The sequence below is a fragment of the Arachis stenosperma genome, chromosome 8 (genome assembly GCF_014773155.1).
Source record: "Arachis stenosperma cultivar V10309 chromosome 8, arast.V10309.gnm1.PFL2, whole genome shotgun sequence".
Classification (NCBI taxonomy): Eukaryota; Viridiplantae; Streptophyta; class Magnoliopsida; order Fabales; family Fabaceae; genus Arachis; species Arachis stenosperma.
This window is the reverse complement of record NC_080384.1, coordinates 5,375,369-5,398,649: the sequence shown is the minus strand read 5'-3', so window position 1 is coordinate 5,398,649 and position 23,281 is coordinate 5,375,369. Positions and strand designations below refer to the sequence as shown.

The 23,281-nt window shown below is 26.2% G+C and overlaps 1 protein-coding gene and 2 long non-coding RNA genes across 3 annotated transcripts; 2 read left to right on the top strand and 1 right to left on the bottom strand.

The window, feature by feature from the left end:
- Nucleotides 1–9,537: 9,537 nt before the first annotated feature.
- LOC130944233 (uncharacterized) lies at nucleotides 9,538–10,776 on the top strand. Its single transcript, XR_009072003.1, has 3 exons — nucleotides 9,538–9,895; nucleotides 10,070–10,128; nucleotides 10,670–10,776. It is a non-coding gene; the product is annotated as an uncharacterized LOC130944233 (long non-coding RNA).
- Nucleotides 10,777–11,438: 662 nt separating this feature from the next.
- Nucleotides 11,439–15,294, top strand: LOC130944234 (uncharacterized). Its single transcript, XR_009072004.1, has 2 exons — nucleotides 11,439–12,099; nucleotides 13,506–15,294. It is a non-coding gene; the product is annotated as an uncharacterized LOC130944234 (long non-coding RNA).
- Nucleotides 12,921–16,300, bottom strand: LOC130944230 (catalase isozyme 1). Its single transcript, XM_057872443.1, has 8 exons — nucleotides 16,049–16,300; nucleotides 15,741–15,837; nucleotides 14,949–15,226; nucleotides 14,056–14,832; nucleotides 13,788–13,877; nucleotides 13,510–13,577; nucleotides 13,327–13,420; nucleotides 12,921–13,217 (listed from the first exon to the last, which is right to left on the bottom strand). The coding sequence occupies exons 1-8, from the start codon at nucleotides 16,061–16,063 to the stop codon at nucleotides 13,158–13,160; spliced, it is 1,479 nt and encodes a 492-aa protein (XP_057728426.1). The 5' UTR covers nucleotides 16,064–16,300; the 3' UTR covers nucleotides 12,921–13,157.
- Between the last annotated feature and the right edge of the window lie 6,981 nt (nucleotides 16,301–23,281).

The following is a 23,281-nucleotide window of genomic DNA, read 5'->3' as shown; positions in this document are numbered from 1 at the left end:
GATTTATTTACTCTTGTATGTCTAATTTTAATTTCCTTTTCATGTTGATTTTAACCTTTCCTCCAAAATTTCTCAAGTGAATTAGTTGTAAGGTTAAAATATATTTTTTATTTTTATTTTTTTTAATTTTTTAATATATAATTTTATTTAATCTTTTTAATATTTTTATTTATGTTAAAATTATTCTTAAATATTAATTTTATTTAAAATATTAAAGACAAAATAAAAAAATATTTAGAAGTATATTTTATATAAATCAAAAGCATTGTAAACAAAATTGAATGAATATAAATTGTTAGAAATAATATTAAATAAAACATTAAAAATATTTGTTAAAAAAATTACAAACGTTTAAAAAAATATACATCCTTTATATGTTATATAATTAATATCAATATTTTTATTTATTAAAAAAATTACAAACGTTAAAACAAAAAATATACTTTATATATTATATAATTAATATCAATATCTTTTATTAAAAAAATATTTTATTTACGATTGCCCGAAAATCGAAACTAATAATAGAGATATTATTATTATTATTATTATTATATGAACATATATGGACAAGGTTCACCTTACAGGGGTAACAGAAAAGAAATTTGCCATGACTGAGATTTAGATGAAATTATAAGATAATGATGAATGAAACGCCATATTTTTAATAAATTAAAAGTTAAAAACTAAAATAAAAATTAAAGAGTGATCTGATGATGATAGATGACGTGTAGTATAAATATCTATGAACTACAAGACGAGGTAAAGCCAAAGGTCCACGTTTGATTCCTGTGTTAATTGAGTGTTTGTGTAGCTAGAAAATAGAAATAACATATTGGTGAAAATTCATGAGGTAGCAAATAAAATCGAGAAGTGGGGCTGCTCCTATGGAAATTTTTCTATGCTCACGTGCGAAGAATACCGCAGGACTTGACAATTTTATTTCAATTATTTTTTGTCATTGATAATCACAGATCAACTGGAAAGAGAAAAAATCAAAGAAATATTATAGAGTTAAATAATTTTATGTAAACTTTATAATTTTCTATTTTAATTATTGTTATTAGTTTGTTCTTCTATTAAATATCGTTGTAACGGGCTAAATATGGAATAAAAACTAAAAGATCAAATTAATAATAAAAACTTAAAATTAAAAACTTATTTAAGTAAAGATTAACATGCATCATTAATTGATTAGGAGAAAAGAACGGTGGTTGTGTAACATATATTATAGCATTTTTATTTTATATTATTTATTTTGCAAAGGATATTTAACTATGATGTACGGATACTGACACGGATACGAGACACGACACGACACGGGATACGTCGATACGCAAATTTTAAAATCTTATAAGATATGGAGACACACATGCATATAAAATATAAAGTATCTTTTAGATAAATCGTAATGATATTTTGATATTTTACTGGTATTAAAATATAAATCAATTTTTTTAGTTATTTTTAATATTTTATTTTAATTATATCAAGTATTTAAAAATTTTTTTGTTATAATAAATAATAATATATACTATATTTAAATTTATTTTAAAAATATATTTTAAGAATAAAACTAAACATACTGACACGTGATAATATTTAAATATGTTTAAAAAATTTTTTATTTTTTTATTAAAATATAATTTGAATACAATAAACACACATATCAAACAAATGTCTATATTTAAAATATATTTGATATATAGACTCGACAACTTAATAAAATGACCATACTTGATACTTCATAAATATTTAATCATGTATAAACTTTTCATTTTTAAAAATTTTCTGTCCCTATCCAAACACAGAGGGTAGCACCGAAAAGTCTCAAAGCTTAATAATTCATCCATAAATGGGTCCAAGTCGCTTTCACTTAGCTCCAGCTTGTTGCCGCAACCTGATATTTTATGCTACTTTATGTTATTGATAAAGTATAATTAGAATTAATGACATCAATTAATATTATTTAATATATTTAAATATTTATTATAAAATATTATATTTTTATTATTTTAATTTTTTTATATTTATAAATATTTTTTTATATTATATTATTTTACATAACTTAAATATTTATAAACCTTTTTTCTCTTGTTCCTCCCCTCCTTCTACAGTTAGTTTGCCAAATATTTTTGTCTAAAGGAAAAGATTATGCAGTAGTGTTTAGGATTTAGATTAAAATTGATATTTGATAATAAAATTATCAATCAACTTTTTAAGGGCAAGTTATATAAATTAATTAATTAGATTTTAAATCTATTTAATTATAACTTTTTAAAATAACAGATAAATATGTAACTTTTTTAATTTTATGTAAATTATTATAGAGTGTAACAATTTTTATCTTGTACATAAAAAATGTAAAGTAAAAACTATATCTATAAATCGCTGCTAGATATAGACATGCATGATACATATTTTTCAAATTTCGATTTATTCATGTAATTTGTCCACTTTTTAAATTTTATCGATTGATTAATATTATTATTATAAATAATAATTTTAAGCTTTTGTAAATTTTGGCAATACTTTTTTATGAGAATAAATTATTTTTAAGAATTAGATTTTAAAATTTTAAATAAACATAAAAATAATATATTTTTACAGACAATTTTCCATAATAAACTAAAATTCTTTTAAACAAAAGCACCCACTTGAAAAAGGTTATGCTTTAGATTCAACCACTAAATAACTAAATACCAATAATGTTATTTGAAAAAAACCAATAATGTTGGTATCAAACATATAAATTATTGGAGTTTAAAGGGATACATTTATTTCACTTATATATTCATTTTTTCTATGCCAAAATAGTAGAGGTGTTCACGAATTCAGGTTGATTTAAATTTAAAAAGAAATAGAAAATAAACTGATTATATTTTAATAGATTTGAATTGTTTTAAATACAAAAATTTTGTATGTAGACCCGAACTAATTTAAATTGATTAAATTCGGATTGGATCTATTTGGATAATTAAATATCTCAATTGAAAATAAAATTTTGAAGACTGAAAAAAAATTGTATAAAAAAAAGAGAGAACCATTTTATGTAAATAATATGTAATAATAATAAAAAATAAAAAACAATACATCATTAAAATTATACTTAAATAAATATCATAATTTAAGTTAAAAAATAAAATTACATATATATTATTATAATTTTTTTAAATAATATAAACTTAATTAAATAATCAGATTCATTCGAATTTTGCGATCTCAGAATCCATATCTAATTCAATTAAAATCAAACTAATCCAATTGGATTACATTTGATTATCTTTTAAATACAAACTAATCGATTTTAGTCGGATAATCAAATTATTATCTGTACCCATAAACAGCGTTGCAAAATTGCAACTATTCAAGTAGATCGGAATTGGAAGGTACAGATAAGAGAGTTTGATTTTAGATGATAAAATTAGGACCCACACATAAATCGCAATCCTTATCTTGGTTGTTTGTGTCGTTTCTCATCAAAATTTTGGAGAATGAAGCAACATACAAGTAACTAGTTGTATTGTGGTTGGACTACATACATGGACCATTGGTCCATTAAGATAAAGTCAAGTCCCCAAAAACACGTGCTTCATTCAATTTTGTTGTATATGCTTCATTTTTTATTTATTTATACATTTATCTACATACTGTATAGTATGCTAGACCTTAGATATTCAGTTCTCGAAGAGGCAAACCCAATCTAATATTGCGTGTTACAATATAATTTTTCCCCTCCATTATTTTTAAGGAAAAATTCACACAACAATTGGAGCAGTAGTAGTTGAGGCCTTTAGTCTATATAAGTATCCAAACAAATATGTCAATTGAGATACTCAATTATTTATAAACTAATTCGGGTGAGATGGACATTATTTTCTTTGATCTTTCTTTTTCTTAATCTAAAAATAACTCCTATTTCCCATATATAATATAAGTGATGAATAAAAAAAAAATAGTGCTTTCATTTTTTTTTTATAAAATTAGAAGTGAGACTCGAACCCACAATTTTTAAATAAATATAAAAAAATTATGCAATTTGAATTATGACTCGTTGATAATATTTTTATTTTCTTAAAATTTTAATACAATAATAATGTATAACAATTAACCTCTAATTTTAAGTAAGAAAATATATTTAAAGCATTCTTTTTTATATTTTTATGGTATAAAAGATAAATTTAGTATTTTTCTCAATTTTTTATCAATAAATTTTAATATTAATAATAGAAAATATATAAAAATAGTGTATATAAAAAGTATTACATATATAATTTATATATATATTTTCTCACTTTAAATTTTTTGAAAAATAATTTTATAACAGTATTAACATTTTTATAATAAAAAAATCTAGAATTTTATTTTTATTATTCTCCAAAAAAATAATAATATGAGATAAATCATAAAAAGTATGCAAAAAATCAAGAATCTCAAACAAGAAAATACATTAAAAATATAATTATTCATATTTTTTATCAGCTTAAATTCTAAAAAAAAAGAATAGTTTTATATAAAAAAACTCATATAATAATAATATTACTCTTTTAAATAATAGTTATTTTTGGTGAAAGATTTGATGCTTGATTCTTTGAGCAACGACCTAATTGAATTGAAGGTTATGCGTTTCTGGTCGTAAGAATGATGCAATAAAAAACAAAATCTAAACGGAATCAATTAAGGATAAGTGGGTCAGATACATAAGACAATAATCATGTGCGTTGCTTCGGCGACTACTTATCCATTATTGTTCTCTTTCAACCCCCTCCATTATTCCTTTATTCTTATCCTACGCCACCATAAGATTACAATTAAGATTTTTGCTAGACCAATTAGTCTCTTAAGACTGCGAAGATAATGCGTGATTGGTTTTAAATAAAGTTTATCTTTCTAAGCTAGTAATAATAAACAATTGAGAAATTAAAACTTTGAAGAATTGAACGACTAGCTAACTCCAAACTTTGTCACTAGTACTCAAAGTTGTGAAGCACGAGAAACTCTTCAACCATAGCCCATGTCTATCAAATACTTTAATGTTCCTCCGATAAGAATGAATTTGGTATTTTAATATTTATTTATGAGTATATCCATGCATGCATGCATATCTATATTAATCAGTACAATAGTTATTTCCTTGTACAAAGTAATAGTGAAATATCCGAATAAGATTAAAAGGTTGTTGAGCCTTTCAAAGAAAATTAAAGAGAGGTCCAATAATTTTGCAGGAATCCTTCACTGCATCGTCACTTATCTAGACTTATGTATTACCATTTTTATTAAATTTTGGGTTGGATGATTTTAGATTTTCTTTCACGCTCTCTTTTAATCTGACAAACAAATTAAAAGATTGATTTACTGCTAATACGAGCTGTATTTCAGAAATAATTTTAAAGTAATTATAATGAAAAATTGAATGCGATATCTTTAAATTATTAAAGTCGCGTATATACAATTCTGAACTATTATTATATCATATAAATTTGAAACGTGTCTTGACAAAACGCTAATAGTAACGTGAAGTGTACAAGTAAACCAACAGAGAAGAATACAAAAAAGGGAAAAGTAGGAAAGACAATGATAGAAATGCATTATTGTTCAAAGGAAAAGAGGGACTGTCCCTACCCACCCAAAGTTCCAAATCTTCGTTGTATATTTGTATGACCACTTCAGATACATGCACTCATACATACACATATACCTCCACTAGCTAGCTAGGCTATGCAATGTAAACAAATTTCACAAGGATGTCAACGGTGAAAACAACTGGAACACCGATATTTTTGGTACATTTAAAAATTTTCCTATAATAATAATTGCACTAAACTACTATTTCAAAAAAATTAAACTAATAAAAAAAAGACAGCATTATAATATTTTTTATTTTAAATCATATTTAAAAAAAAACTGGATCTTTGACCTATGTTTATAACTTTTTAGACAAAGTCACAATTTTAACTATGGTTAAGAATTAAGATAGTCGTGATCAAAGTAATAAAAATTAAACTCTAAATATATTAATTATATATAAAAAATTTAATATTATATTATAAAATTATTTTTTAAAATATTTAAATTAATAAATAAAAACACATAAATAATTTTATCTCTTATATATTATAATAACGTAGTGGTGGAATTAGAAATTTTACAGAGCCCAATTATTTTCATTACAAAATGTGGTTTAATTCTTTAATTCTCACCTCTCTCTTAGCTCGGATCGTAATAGAGAATGAAGCATAATATATAAAAAGAGAAACATATATTATTAAGCAAGTGATCACATGTGAGTGTGGGGTGGGTCAGTAGACAGTAGGTGAAGTGAGGTGAGATAATAATGCCAAAGTCAATGGGCCTTTGCATCCACATGTCTGCTGGGACCATCATAGTGCCCCTAAAATCAATCTCAAACAATTGATTCAATAATTCAAATTCAAACAAATCTAGCTAGTAACTATATAAGATGTAGTTAATTAGCAGTTATTGGTAATAATATACATTTGTACGGTACATACGGTGTGATCTCTTTGTACTGCATCATATATATATATATGTACTTCACTTTTTCTTACACCATTGACATTCATGATTCATTATTGTAGTGATTTAAAAGGAAAACCGCTCAGTGCGTGGCTTAGCTCCATGAAGAGAACAAAACTATGTATGTATATCTGTCTTCATATCACATTTTTTCTTGATTTCATGAAACAATGATACAAAAATAAATAATGTTATCATAATATTAATTGTTAGGTGCATATCACTACAAAAATCTCTATCAAAGAAACTATGCATTATGCATGTGTGACTATGACTCGACAACACCCGTGTTTCCGAAAATTGATTGCCAATTAGTAAAAAGTTTAATTAGTTGCACTACTAATCAAAATTCTTAGGTAGCCATTACTATTTTTCAACGCCTTTACAACTACGATTACTGGCGCTAATAATGAAATCAAATTAAAGTTGCATTGTCTCGCAAGAGGATAAGATCGGATCATATATATGATTAACCACAAGTAGTGCGCATGTCATTGATCATTATCACCATGCAACAGTACGTAGTGTAAGACTAACAACTTAATGATATTACTATATATATATACTATGAAACTTAATGAAAAATTAAAGGTAATTGATCGAATTCTAGTCTTTTACATTGGAAAAATTTAATTCAATTTTCAAAGTTATCTCAAGAGCGAAGGAATATTTCACACTACTTATAAATTATCTTTAAAGAATTTAGAAATGATAATCTAAAACGTGAATATTTATAAATGGGTGACCCAACAATATTGAATTAGATATGTTCTAATATCATATTTTAATTAAAATTCAATAGGTCTAACTTAACTTCAAATACTAACTCGCCAAATGAATGATATTTCACACTTATAAATTACTTAAAAATTTTATTTATAAATATATCAAGAAAGGGTGTCGGCAGCTTCATCAATTCATCACGTTAGGAAATGAAATGAAATGAATGATATTGGCAATGTTCGTAGGTTCCTTTTCTTGTTTGTTGCATAGCAAAGCAATAATGAAAAGGCTCACTCAAAATCATAATTCATGTCAAAATGGTCCCTTCACCCTCGCTAAGCTACCTGTGGCTCCAACTTGTTCGCACTGTTAGATATTTATTTATTTATTTATTTATTTATTTTTATATATATGCTTACTAATAATAAGGATATATTGGTTATTTTTCTTTTCTATATTATAACACTAAATGACTAAAACCGGACTATGAAACGTGAGAGATTGATTGTATATATATATGACCCGCCGTAACAAAAATATTTTTTATATATTAAAAATTAATTATCAAATTATATAGTCGCTATATATCTATGTATATATTTATATTTTATATATTGGTTCATATTATTTTTTAACTAAATTAACTATGAAAATAATTAAATAATTCATAATAAAACAATAATCAAACTAATAAAGATAAATAATAATCAAACTTATTTTATATAGACGTACTGATTGATTGATGACTGATTTCTTCTATTGGAGTTAATATAATTGTTAATTTTGTTTTTTTTATGATATTTATCTATCCCACAAATTAAAAATTAATCTATCACAAATACGAGTTATATTTAAAAGTTTATTATTAGTCAATAAATATTACTATATGTATAAAATAAATGAAAGTCAAATCTTCGATACTTGTTTAATTGAATTAGCTAATGAAGTAATTATTAAATCAACTCAATTTTTTTATTAATATAATAATAACAATTAGTATTTTAGGGAGGGATAAAAGAGATGGGTTTAGATGAGAAATTAGGAGCCACATTAATTCTAATTTTGTTGAGTTGTGAGAGTAGAGGACGACATTGCATTTGCATGTGCGTGTCACTTTGTTGTGTAGCATAAAGAAAGAAAAGTCTCAAAGCTAGCTTAATAATTCATATGAAAATGGGTCCCTTCCACTTTCCCCCCACCTTATTGGGGGATCTAGATATTTTCATATCCCTTACTACAGAAATTTCAGATCAAGACATGTTATGTGGCTATAGCAGATTAACAAGTAGTTGTAAAGATCTAAATTACGAAACCAATGTTTGAAATTATTTTTTTAATTCACAAAGTTTGAAGTTTTCACCATCAACACGCCATGTTATGTTGCCATCAATAATGTTGATTTTGAAGGCTGTTTAGCCACAATCCACATATGCACTAAATACCCAAAAGTCTTCGGTGGGTCTCACTACAGTCAGCATGCAGCCACTACAGTTAATGCTTATCCCAATAAAATGATTAGTTGATTTACTATTTCTCAAAGGTGCCTTCAATATTGAAAAACTTTAATGCATTAAGCGTACTATGATAAAATTCGTATATATTAACTTTTATTCTTGGCAATAGAAAAATATCATCAGTATTGACAAAAAAAAAAAAAAAAAATCAAAGTCAGAGGCATAACCATTTTGAGGTGGTTGATTTTAATTTAGATGGAAACAAATTTATCAAGTAATAGTAGATAAATTTATACCGAATAATCCACAAATTAGCGAAATCAATAGAGCATCCACTACCGTAACTAATGTCGACAAATAACAGACCTTTTTTGATGGTTTTTAAAAACAGTAACTTAGGTACTAACACATAGATGGAAAAATTGAAATTTAGTATTATGTTTGTTGGTTTAGAGATTGGTATTAAAATTTTTATTTTTGTTAAAAAAATTTCAGTATTTTAGTACTTCTAAAAAGTAGGAACACAAGGACTAAAATTTTTAGAAATGGAGACTGAAAATTTAATAACATTTTATATCTAAAATACCTTTATTTCAATTAATTTCAATTTTACTTTTTGTACAAGTTAAATTAGAATTTTATTTTTGTTTTAATTTCTGTCTCTCACTTTGTATCAAACAGAATATTGAGATTTATTTCAATTTCTGTCTCTCAGTCTTAGTCTTTCCGTCTCTGTCTCTCCACCAAACCCTACTTTAAGAGTTCTTTTATTTTTATAATTTTATATTTTATATAAATAACCAAAATATTGATTTTCTTTCATTAAATTCTCTGGCATAGCCTATTAAACAAGTAAATGACACGGAAATAACGTTTCATGTTAATTTTCTGTTTCTCCAAAACACACAAGCATTAAAAATCATTCCATAACAACATGTAGCATAGCCCAACAAAAAGGGGGAAAAAAAGGGGAGAAGAGAGCTTGCATTATTGAGAACATGCATACACCTCCCACATATACATCAACAAATGGAAAACAACGAAACACAGATAAAGAAAATGAGCAAAGGCTGCAAGACAACAAAGACATCGTGAAAGATGTGATTCAATTCATTGAATTAGCGACCAAGCTTAGCTTGTATGTTAGTTTTAATTATCATCACTGATCAAGAGCTTTGATGGTAAGTATATATATTATGTATTTCAGTAATGTTCGTGCGTATTAATTAGTGTCGTCTGTGCTCGAAAATTAAACAAAAAAGGAGGAAAGAAATCTCGATGGTATTAATTTGTTTAGGGCTTAATTATATATTCACATAACGTGTTCCTATACATACAGCTGATATTTTTTGCAGGAGTGGAGTGGAATTATATATAGTCCTTCTTTGCCCAGAAATGTTGCTTCTCTCACACAGTATGTTTTTACTTTCTACCCTCAACTCCACTTTTTTGTTTGTTTCTTATGTGTTATGTTAAACATGCTTTATTATTAGCTAAAACAAATTAAAAACTTCAAAAACCCTGCTAACAATTTCCTTCATTAATAATAACATGGTTGAAAATTTTCAAAAATGCAATCTCGTAAAACAAATTTCTTACTCTCAAATAAATTTAACTTGAACACATGATAACGTAATGTAAGAATACGAGTAGTCACCCATTTTTTAAAAATCTTAAAAATATAAAGTTATGTATAAGTAATACGAGATCTGAATTCTCTGCAATGTTATCAAGGATAATTACTACATCATGTCTACACGTATCCCATTGAACTAGTTAAATTAACATTCAAACGTTTTAATTTATGCCTTGTCTGGTTTAATGCCCAATCCAAAATTTTGCTGATACCGGACAGATCATGAACATAGCAACGTGGCGTTCTTCTTCTATTTTAATTTTTCTTTTTTTTTGTTTATTTATTTATTTTGGTGTGTGTTACATGGAAATTGAACTAGGAACATATGGGAGAGAAAACACATGATCATGTACTTGGTACCGACTGGACTATTCCCACTTTCCCAATTGGCAATGAAAATAGCATTTGGGCCAATTCAGAGGCAAGTTTCTTTTATCATATACAATATGTTTGCAATTAGAATAATCTGAAACTAAGTTGGATTGATTTAGTGGTTAACTTATTAATATGTTTAAATAAGTGTGAAAATTTAAACTCTGTTTTTTGTATACAATAATAAAACTAAAAAAAAAGACATAATGTGAAAAGAATAAAGATTATTTTTTTAATAAAAAAATTCACCAAAAAAAAGTTGTCATGTGTAATACACATATCTTTTTGAAATGGAAAATACTAGGGGGACAATGATTTTTTTGAATAATATGAAGAACTATCAATCAAATTAAAACACACCACACTTCTAAATTAATCCTCTAAATTTTAATATTAAAATAACCATCCGTACACTAGTAAAATGAACATTTGATATATCTATTGTTTACACTTTACATTGTTTAATATTTTCATTGTTTACCTATACTTTTTCGAAATAAAATTTAGTTAAAATCTTTACTTTTTACTCAATTTTATCTTTTATCGAACAAAATTTCCTTACAATTAATGTCAAATCCTGCTTGATAAAGAGTGAATATCAAATTTGGTCTCTGATAAATTTTTTAAAGGACTATGAGACTCTCAAACAAAAAAAATATTCTTTTTAATTTTTTATATTTAATTTTGTAGGACTGGTTAGTCCTTTTGTCAACAAAAAAAATATTCTTTTTAATTTTTTATATTTAATTTTGTAGGACTGGTTAGTCCTTTTGTCAATGATCTCTTTTCAAAACATACTTACGTGACATGTTAATCACTAATATATCTTTTATTTAATTTTTATAAATAAAAATAATCTAAAAATCACTAATATTTATTAGTTTTACACAATAAATTTAGTTAATGTATCTGAAAAAGATAATAGAAAAATAAAAATAATAACTAAATAATCTTGATAATTATCCTTAAAAGACAACGAGACTCTCAACAAAAAAGAATTTGTTAATCCTAATTGGTTCTTAATGGATAAATCAATAATTTAACATGCTATGTAGGCTTGTTCCGTTAATATCGATAGAAAATATTGACATAGAAGCTAATCAGTCTCATAAAAATAAAGATCAGAAACAGGAAAAAATATTTTTTTTTGTTAAGAGACTCGTTGTCTTTTGAGGTAATTGTAATAGAGTGTTTAAGATTTTTTTTCTCGCTTGATAAATGATAATTTCACCATTTTTTCCCGTTAACATTCTCAAAAACACTTGTAAAGTTGTTGGGTGTAGGCGTAAGTTGGGGTTGTGATTACGATCGTACGTTTGAAGAACGAAGGCTTGCAACTTTCAGGTTTGAAGAAGGAAGAAGAAAGAAGCATATCGGGTATGGTATAACGATTGCCCTCTAGCCACTGAACTTTTTCAATTTTTGTGTAAATTATAAATTTTCATTTATAGAAATCTACAGATAAAATTAGTTTCATTTATTCATAAATAGCTAGATATGGAACCAAGTGGTAGCCAAATTTAACTGTCCCTTATCCTCTTCCGTATAACCATTTTAACCTTCATAAATAAATTTATAAACATTTTTAACATTTTTTTTGTTTTTCATGGTATCCCCTAGTCCGGCAGTCTAAGGACTAATCCGCCGTGGTACTGAGCTCCATTTAAGGGTTTGTCGCTGGCCAATAGGTTGCTGCATGCAGCAGATGGAATTCGAACCTCCGATACTTACTTAAGCAGACTAGTGAACCAATACTAGACCAACCCAACTTGGTTAACATTTTAAACATTTTTTATTACCAAATTCGTACAATATGTTAGGGCTTTTTTTGGGTAGTGTATGCCAGGACTGTTTGTTCATTTGTTTTTCTTTGGGGACCGGAACACGTTAGGACTTTCTAAAGAAAGTCCACTTAACATCTTTTTGAATGAAAAAAAAAACCCATAGAAAACAAAATATAAGAGGCCTATAAAAGATAGCCCAGTTCGTCTTTAGGGCATTGAAATAATAACCAATGACAATAAAAATTTTAAGACCTAATCAAGTTGAATTGGTATAGTAATTAGCTTATTCAAAAATTCGAATTTTCACCGTGACAAATCCTTATGATATAGTAATTAGCTTATTCAAAAATTCGAATTTTCACCGTGACAATCCTTAATGGTATGGCATGCATAAGAAATTACACCAGAGAGAAGAGTGCTCAAAAACCTAGTTATAAATAACGCAAACAAAACATTATTTATTTTGAGACGACAGCTTAAAGGAGTTGCATAGACAAATTTGTAGGTATATATTTGGTATTTGGTATACAACACAAATATATTGCTATATCAACCCTTTAAAGTGATCCAAACTGGCATTATCCTTATCATAATCCTTCCACATCTGCAACTCTTGCAAACAAACTCTCTGCTTTGGTGTGCCAAACAGCCTTAGATGCTTGGCCTCACGTTCAGATGAGATGCTAATTTCTGACCAAGAGAACGATCCGCCTGCATAACGATAGAAAGAGAAACATTGAATGAGCAAACCAGTATAGATTCATTCGGCATTCATGAAAATAAAGTTCATCAAGCGATAAATTTGCAATTCAAGTCTCACCTGAGACCAGTATGAGATCCAGATGCTGCGGATTTCATGGGTGACACGTGGGTCAGACAGCGCATCGACCCATCGGCGGATAAATCTATCTTGCCTGCACAACAAGCAGAGAGAATCCAGTTATACAGACATCAGCAAATATAATATATTGTATTAATCACATCATTGGTTTATGACAGGAACCTGTCCGGTGCAAAAGAACGGTATCTCTCTCCTGGTTGCTTGAAGTTGTTCTCCTTCTCAATTATGGTCTGCATTAAGAAGTAGAGTTGCTTACACATTGTTGATCAATAAAGGAGACATTTTGAGGGGTTCTTTCTTCTTTTTAAATAAATCAACTACCTTTCATATTAACTTTGGCCTAACTTTATTGGCAACTAAGAAATATAACTGATTTCAAGTTGGAAGACATTTAAATATGAAGTATTCACATTCACGATAAGAAATCCATCAGAACATACCTTCTCACGCCTTCCATTGAGAATAACAGAAGGAATGGGGACCTTTTCTGCATGACGAACAGGATCATACCTTGAAGGGAAGTAATTGATCTGTGAAATCAAGCATTCAGTCAACAGAGAAAATGAAAGAAAGCAGCTAAAAGCATTTTGCAATATCACAAGAGGAGTTACACATGTACAAAAAAGGTAAAAGCACTACTTTAAAGTGGCAACCAGCTTCTGATCCAAAATTTGAATAAGGAAATTGCAGACAAAGATAAAGATTCACCTCTTCATCCCTGTGCATGAAGTTCATAAAACCCTCATGATGATTGTTGTGGTGAGCACACTTGGGAGCATTAACAGGGAGCTGCAAATAGTTTGGTCCAAGCCTGTGCCTTTGTGTGTCAGAGTAAGAGAATATCCTAGTCTGAAGCAACTTGTCATCTGAATAGTAAACACCAGGTACCACAATTGCAGGGCAGAATGCAATTTGTTCATTCTCAGCAAAGAAATTATCTATGTTCTTGTTCAAGACCAAACGACCAACAGGCTGCAGGGGCAAGATGTCCTCGGGCCAGGTCTTAGTCACATCAAGCGGGTCAAAGTCAAATTTGTCTTCATGGTCGGGATCTATAGTTTGAATGTACAGTTTCCACTCAGGATAGTTGCCCGCAGCAATCGAATCATAAAGATCTTGAGTAGCATGGCTGTGGTTGGATCCTCCAACCTTAACAGCATCATCCTCTAACAGACACTTAACCCCACATGTGGGCCTCCAGTGAAATTTAACATAGTGTACTTTCCCAGCCTTGTTGATCAGAGTATAAGTGTTAACACCAGAACCATCCATATGCCTGTAATCTTGTGGGACACCCACATCATCAAACAAAAAGGTGAACATGTGAAGGCTTTCTGGGTGGTGGGAGAAGAAGTCAAGAATCCTCCAATTCTCCTGGATGTGGGACTTGGGATTGGGTTTAAGGGCATGGACCATGTCTGGAAACTTCATCCCATCGCGAACAAAGAAGACTGGAAAGTTGTTTCCAACAAGGTCGAAGTTACCCTGTATTTAGAAATTGCTTCAAAAGATAAATACATTTAAACATATAAAACATCTTTTAATATTTGACATTGAAAGGTATATTTATTAAATTGTGTGGTATGGTCCTAAATGATTACCTCCCGGGTGTAAAACTTCACAGCAAAACCACGAGGATCCCTCAAGGTTTCAGGGCTGCCACGCTCGTGAATAACAGTTGAGAAACGGACAATAACGGGTGTCTGAACTCCGGGGGCACGAAGGAAATCGGCACATGACAGGTGAGTAATGTCATGTGTGACCTCAAAGAAACCCTTTGCACTTGCTCCCCTAGCATGGACAACACGTTCTGGGATCCGTTCCCTGTCAAAGTTTGCAAGCTTTTCGACAAGATGATAATCCTCTAGGAGAATTGGACCTGCCAAAAGGGTTAAAAGAAAAAAAAAAAGAAAGAAAATTCAGTGAAACAACACTCATCTAAATTCACATCCTAGCTTTACACAAACAGACGGGATACATAAACACCCTCCTTAACAAACCCAAACTATAAATAAAAATTCCAAAACAAACAAAGGAAAAAAATACACAGTGTTTTGTTTACATAAGAAAAGATACGGAACTACTACAACTCAATACTCCACAGTCTACACTTGACAATCAGATTACCTTGAAATAAAAAATATAATCATCACAAAGCTAAGAGTGTTTAACAAATCAAAATTATTCATAAATGGAAGCAAATCAAATCGAACCACATTAAAAAGTATGTTATTTCCTAGGGATTCGAGCAATATTAAGCAAACAAGAAGGCATTCAAATAAGTTAATATGTAAAATAATACAACATATACATCACAAATCCAATATATATTCATAACCTCTAGACACAGAAAATTGTTCATCGCCCAAAAAGGATAAAGAATAAGAAGAAACCTCTATTTCCAACGGTTAGGGATGAGTTGTTGTTCCAAACGGGAGCACCTGAGTTTGTGGTCCAGAACGGAGAGTTGAAGGCGCTGGATGGCCGGTACTGTATGAAACGGAGAAAAAAGGCAATGATTTCAATCACCAAACACCGTTTCACAATTAAATTGATCCGCAAAAAATGGCTCAATTAAACAAAACTTTAAAGAAGCATGAAAAGTCAAAACCAAAAGGCTTAGCTTTAACAGATTCACGAGAATCGTTTTCAGAGGAACGGAAATCGATATGAATGAGCTTATGATTAGGAGTTTGCGTACCTTGTAGGGATCCATGGACTTGGAATGGTTGAGAGTGAGAAACAAAGACGAGATTGTGAAAAACAAAGACGAGAGAGTTTTCGTGTGGGAAACACAATTAAAGCGAGTATTTTACGCTTTATAAAGGCTCTCCTTTTTCTTCTCTATTATTTTTTTAACTTCCTTCTATTATTAGTGGATTGGCAATAAAAAATAAAAAATCCATTTTTTATTTATATTATTTTTTATAAAAATAATCCATCTTACAATGTTAACTAACGTGAGATTAAACAATCCATAAATAATTTAGTATCATAAATTCATTTCTCTAATTAGGCTAATTCCCTACATCACAAATTATGAAAAGTTTCCATTTTAACCAAAATACTTAAAGCATTAGTAATTTAGTGATCAATATAAAAGCAAGCAGTCAGGATAAGGCCTAAGGGTAACGAAAACTAAGGTTACATTAAAAAAAAATTAAAAACTTAAATTAAATTTATATGACATAAAATTGCGGCATAATTAGTTGTAAAAAATTGTATATAGTTATTCAATCATATTAACGAATATAGTTAATTTTTAAATGATAAATATCAAAATTAATTATTTTTATTTATGTGATAATATAAATTCAATTATTTATAAAATTAAATTCATAAAAGATTGTCTAATTTAGTAAAAAAAGTTTAAATTCGATTGACATATTTAAAATTTAATATTATAAAATTATCAAATTGAAATTTTATCTATCTTTGATTAGAATAACAAAGTACTACTAAATCAGCAATATCTAATTCGCAAATTAGCAGCACCTGTATTTTATTTTCGTTTTATTAAAGAGCAAAGTCAATTTATTTTGAAAATGAGAAAAACTTTTTTTTTTAAGACTAAGATAACTCCAACAAACCATTGATGCATACGCAAACGGAACTTTAAATGATAATTCGTTTAAATGGATATATAAAATCGATGGAGAGAATATTTTATGGAAGGTAATAAATTAGGACCCACAATGATTATTAATTAATACATAATTGGCATTTAAAATATTTTATGGTGGGAAGTGGAAAGATATAGATAAGAGTTTTGGAAGAATATGAGGAAGGGATTAAAATAGCAGTATTTGAGAACATCATGGATTCATGGTTCCTTATCTTGTTTGTGGCATTTTCTTCAAAAAATTGCCGGAGCCACTTGTGAGAAACGGCGACATGGACCAGTAGTACAGTGCCACGTATGCTAAAGTCATTGAAATGTGTGCTTTTCATCACAATCTTGAATCTTGGCCATAGAGATAAGCAAGGAGCCACTTTTAATTTGGAAGCTCTGACAATTAGAGATGCTCTCATCTTCGAATGTTCACACTTGATCACTTCTCTTCAGCATTATTGTGCACGTATAATTGCTTGGTTACTGTTTTACTATAATAGAACAAGCTGAGATTTGTTGAATAGGATAATTTTTTTGATCTTTTATTTACTTTTAACTAAATTAGAGAAAATTTTACTCTTTTTTTTAGATACTAAAATAACACTCTCATTTTTTTATTTATAAAATATATATTTTTATCTTTTATAATTAAAATTTTTTTAATTTATTTTAAATCTTTTATGTTAACTAATGTTAACTTTATTCATTTTTTTAAAAAAAATAAATTATTTTTTACAAAAATATCTTTTAGCAAAAATTTATTTTTTATTATTAAATTTTGCTTACTAAAATATTTTTTAATAAATTATTTTTTATTGATTAAATTGTATTTTTATCAAAATATTTAAAAAATATTAATTATTAAATTATGATTTTACTAAAATTTTTATTAACAATTATTTTTATATTTTATTATTAATTTTTCAATATTAATATACTATTTTAGTATTAAATAAAAAATTTTTTACCACTGTTAATATGTATAACAATTAATATATATTGATATCGAAAAATAATGTTACCAAGATTTTTTTATTTAATGTTAAAATAATATATATTAATATAAAAAAATTAATAGTAAAAATATAATTATAATTGTTAACGAGAATTTTACTAAAATCATAATTTAATAATTAAAAAATTATTGAAGGGTATCTTAGAAAAAATAATTTAATTATTAAATTTTTTTAAAAATATTTTGGTAAAGATACAATGTAATCAATAAAAAATAATTTATTAAAAAATATTTTGGTAAATAAAATTAAATGACAAAAAATTCAAAATTTTTGTTAAAGAGTATTTTTGTAAAAGATAATTTATTTTTTAAAAAATGGATAAAATTAATATTAATTAACATAAAAAAATTAAAATAAATTAAAAAAATTTTAAAAGTTATAAGAAAAAAATGTAAATTTTATAAATAAAAAGAAAAAAAATATCCTTTTAGTACCTCTCAAATGAAGAAATTAAAATTTTTCTTAAATTTATTATAGTTGATATATTTGATATGATGAATTTGATAATCTCTCAAATTATAATTAAGACTATAATTTATGAATTGAACATGAATCCTTGTTAAGTATTGTGTCTGCCAATACTTGATATTTAAAATTGACGAGTTGCACTGGTTTGATTTTTGACTTTTTAATTGTCACAATTTGGTCTTTTGAATTAAAAAAAGTGTATCAATGTAGTCCCTCTTAAATGCCGTTAGTGAGATAGCGAAAATTTTGTAATGTTAGACATATTATAACAATATTATACATGTTTTGACGCTAAAAAGTATTAAATAATATCATTTCAAGGTTTGAACAATATTAAAAGAGACAGATATAACATTTTAGTATTGTTCAAACTCTCAAACGACGTTATTTAATACATTTTTTAACACTAAAACGCATACCACATCATTTTAATATATCTAACGTTATAACTTATAAAATTTGAGTTATGCTACTAAGGGTGTTGAATTCTAACAATAAAAAATATACAAAAAATTATATTAATACACTTTTTTTTAATCTAAAAACCAAATTATAATAATTAAAAAATTAAAAATTAAATCATAGCAACTCACCAATCTCACATACCAAAACGGATTTTAACTCTCGATATTCATGAATTGTGTTTCATACTTCATTATGTCGTATAGTATTATCACAGTTTCATTATTTTATTTTTCGTTTATGTTGATCGAAAACAACGAAATTTGAATAATGCTGGTATATATGTATTCGTCCAACGTACGAAAAATGTTTACTTTTTTACACTTTAGTTTATATAAAATAATTTTATATTTTTTGTTATTTATATAAATATCAAATAATAATATATTAATTATATTTTTAATATCTTATATAAGTTACAAAAATTTTATTTTGATTATAAAAATTTAAATAATATCTGTTTTATTTAATTATTATTTTTTTTTCTTTTGTTATTCGTAGTGATAACGGATAAGTATTTTATTTACAATTTCATATAAAATAAATTTTAAAGATATTTAATATTATTAAAAATATATTTTTTTAATAGTTATATGCTTTCGGAATATTCATGGATAGATAGAGAAAAATAAAGAATATTAAAATAAAATTATACTCAATTCATCAAGAAATAAAATTTAAAAATAATTATTTAAAATAAACTAATAATCAAATTAACATATTTATTCTTTAAGATGAGTCTATGTATTTAATTTATAATATTTTAAGATTAAAAAATTAATTAATAATATAATAATTTCATAACAAATAATTATGTATGATTTTAATATAATTTATATTTAGTGTAATTAGTAATAAATTAGATTATTATATTTTTTAATAATATAATTAAATATATTTCTACTATTAATTGATTTAAAGTATTATTATACGTATTTTAATTTTAATAATATATGAATATTTTTTCTCATAATCATATAGTAATATATACATGTTTCTTTTATAAGGGTAATGCTTATAAGATTAGAAAAGAAATTATTAATTAATAATATAATAAAGAACATCAAAATAAAATCATACTCAATATATCAAAAAATAAAATCTCGAAATAATTATCTTAAACAAATTAATTACAAAATTTTTAACTATAAATAATTTGAAATATTATTCTATTCTCAAAATTAAATTTAAAAATTATTTTTAATAGACTGATATATTTATCCTTTAATTAGAGTCTATTTATTTAATTATAATATTTTTTAAATTAGAAAATAAATTATTAGTTAATAATATACTAATTTTATTCTCTAATTTAAAAACAAATAGGTTTATACAATTATTTTATAATTTGTATAATTTACTTTTAGTATAATTAATAATAAATTAAAATATTATCTTTCTCTTAATAATATAATCAGATATATTACTACTATTAATTGATTTAAAACATTAGTACACGAATTTTAACTTTAATAATATATAAATGTTATCTTTCTTATAATTATATATTAATATATTAATATCTATGTTCTTTTTGTAAATATAGTATTTTTAAGAATATTAAAATAAAATTATACCTAATATATTAAAAAATAAAATTTTAAAATAATTATCTAAAAAAATAAACTATTGTATCAAATTTTTTTATAACAATTTCTATTAAAAATGAATTTTTTAGCATTTAATTTTATACCACTAAAAAGTTTAGCCGTACATTTAAAAGATAGCCCCCAAATAAATGAAATGAATTCTCAAATAATTCGTTTATATGGATCATTTGGGATTGAGACCAAGTATCGAAATTTTTAACAATAAAAAAATTTAATATTATTTTATTCTCAATATTTAATTTAAATATTATGTTTAATAGACTAATCCTCTTAGTTAGAGTATATGTATTTAACTATAATACTTTTAAAATTAAAAAATAAATTATTAATTAATGATATAATCATTTGATTCTCTAATTTAAGAACAAATAATTATGTACAAAGTATAGTGTGTCACTACGCCCAACCCTTGTAAGTTTGAAACTTGTCACAGTCATTCAATCCCTGAATTCTACTGGACAGTGACGGATCCAAAAACTTTTAGGAGTGGGGGCAAATATATATATATATATATATATATATATATATATATATATATATATATATATATATATTAAATAAATTTTGTTAAATATTATTAATTATGGAGATATAAAAATTAAAAAGAGTTAGCGAACACTTTTATTCTTAAAATACTATTTATTATATATAATTTATAAAAAATATTTTTTTATTTCTAAAATTTAAAATTAAAATTTTTTAATTAAATATAGATAATTTATTATCCTAACTAATCTTTTTATACATTTAATAATAAAAGACTGAATTAACTGGCATATTAGCGCATAATAATACATTAGTATTTATAATTTGAAATTAGAATTATATATAAATACTAGAAAAATTAAATCTTTATATGAAAAGTATGTTTATATAAATAATAAAAATAATTTTTATAATTTTTTTATTTTTTAAAATAATTAAATTTGTTATATTTTTTAATTTAATTTTGATATAATATAGATAAAATATTTTTGTATCTGTTTAATTATATATTATAATTAAAATATTTTTTATCATTATTTTAAAAATAAAAAATATTCTAAATTAGTAAATTAATCAGTTCATTTTAAAATTTTATATGCAACATAGGTACATATATTAGAACAAAAGATAAAAAATAAGTAATAAGGATGAATAAATCGAGAATAAATAAAATATAAAGTCACGAAAAAAATAAAATATTAGATTGATACCTAAACTATAATTGTTTGAATTAAAAAATACAATTGAAAATATCAAAAGAAAATAATGAAATTGAAAAATACATAGAGTCATGGAGAGCTATATAAAAATATTGGAGAATTTAAAATTTACTTTTTGATATAGTCAAAATAAAAAATAAAAAATAAATTTAAAACTTAGCTATTGAATTATTTTATTTGTAGTGGGGTCATTTAAAATTTGAAGTGAGGGCATATTATATAACTATATCTTTTAAAACAAAAATTAAAAAATCATGGGGGCAAGTGCCCCCTCATTTGTATGCTTGGGTCCGTCCCTGTACTCGGAATACCACAGACAAGGTTTAGATTTTCCGGATTCTCAAAAATGCTGTCAATGGATTCTAGCTTATACCACGAAGACTCTGATTAAGGAATCCAAGAGATACTCATTCAATCTAATGTAGAACGGAGATGGTTGTCAGGCACGCGTTCATAGGTTGAGAATGGTGATGAGTGTCACGGATCATCACCTTCTTCATATTGAAGTGCGAATAAATATCTTAGATAGAAACAAGCGTGTTTGAATAGAAAACAGAAATACTTGCATTAATTCATCGAGACGCTGCAGAGCTCCTCACCCCCCAACAATGGAGTTTAGAGACTGATGCTGTCAAAGAGTACAAAGTTCAGATCTAAAATGTCATGAGATACAGAATAAATCTCTAAAAGTTGTTTAAATACTAAACTAGTAACCTAGGTTTACAGAAAATGAGTAAACTAAGATAGATGGTGCAGAAATCCACTTCTGGGGTCCACTTGGTGTGTGCTGGCGCTGAGACTTGAGCTTTTCACATGCCTGGGCTGTTTCTGGAGTTAAACAACAGATTGTAACATGTTTTGGGCGTTTAACTCCAATTTGCAACCTGTTTCTGGCGTTTAACGCCAGAATGGAACATGGAACTGGGGTTAAACGCCAGTTTACATCATTTATCTTCGAGCAAAGTATAGACTATTATATATTTCTGGAAAGCCCTGGATGTCTACTTTCCAACTCAATTGAGAGCACGCCAATTGGACTTCTGTAGCTCCAAAAAATTCATTCCGAGTGCAGGGAGGTCAGAATCCAACAACATCAGCAGTCCTTTTTCAGCCTGAATAAGATTTTTTTCTCAGATCCCTCAATTTCAGCCAGAAAATACCTGAAATCACAGAAAAATACACAAACTCATAGTAAAGTCCAGAAATATGAATTTTGCCTAAAAACTAATAAAAATATACTAAAAACTAACTAAAACATACTAAAAACTACATGAAATTACCCCCAAAAAGCGTATAAAATATCCGCTCATCACAACACCAAACTTAAACTATTGCTTGTCCCCAAGCAACTAGATAAATAAAATAGGATAAAAAGAAATCAAGAAGCAATAATATCTCAGAGTTTTAAGTGAGGCTCAGATTCTAATTAGATAAGCGGGACTAGTAGCTTTTTGCTTCCGAACAGTTTTGGCATCTCATTTTATCCTTTAAAATTCAGAATGATTGGCATCCATAGGAACTCATAATTCAGATAGTATTATTGATTCTCCTAGTTTAGTA

What these genes read in the sequence shown, in the direction of transcription:
- LOC130944230 (XM_057872443.1), bottom strand. An exon ending in CCTAACCGTTGGAAATAGAG is followed by an intron (nt 15,227 to 15,740) that starts GTTTCTTCTTAT and finishes CCCTTTTGGCAG; the next exon opens with GTCCAATTCTCCTAGAGGAT. An exon ending in CGTTCTTTTGCACCGGACAG is followed by an intron (nt 13,421 to 13,509) that starts GTTCCTGTCATA and finishes CTTGTTGTGCAG; the next exon opens with GCAAGATAGATTTATCCGCC.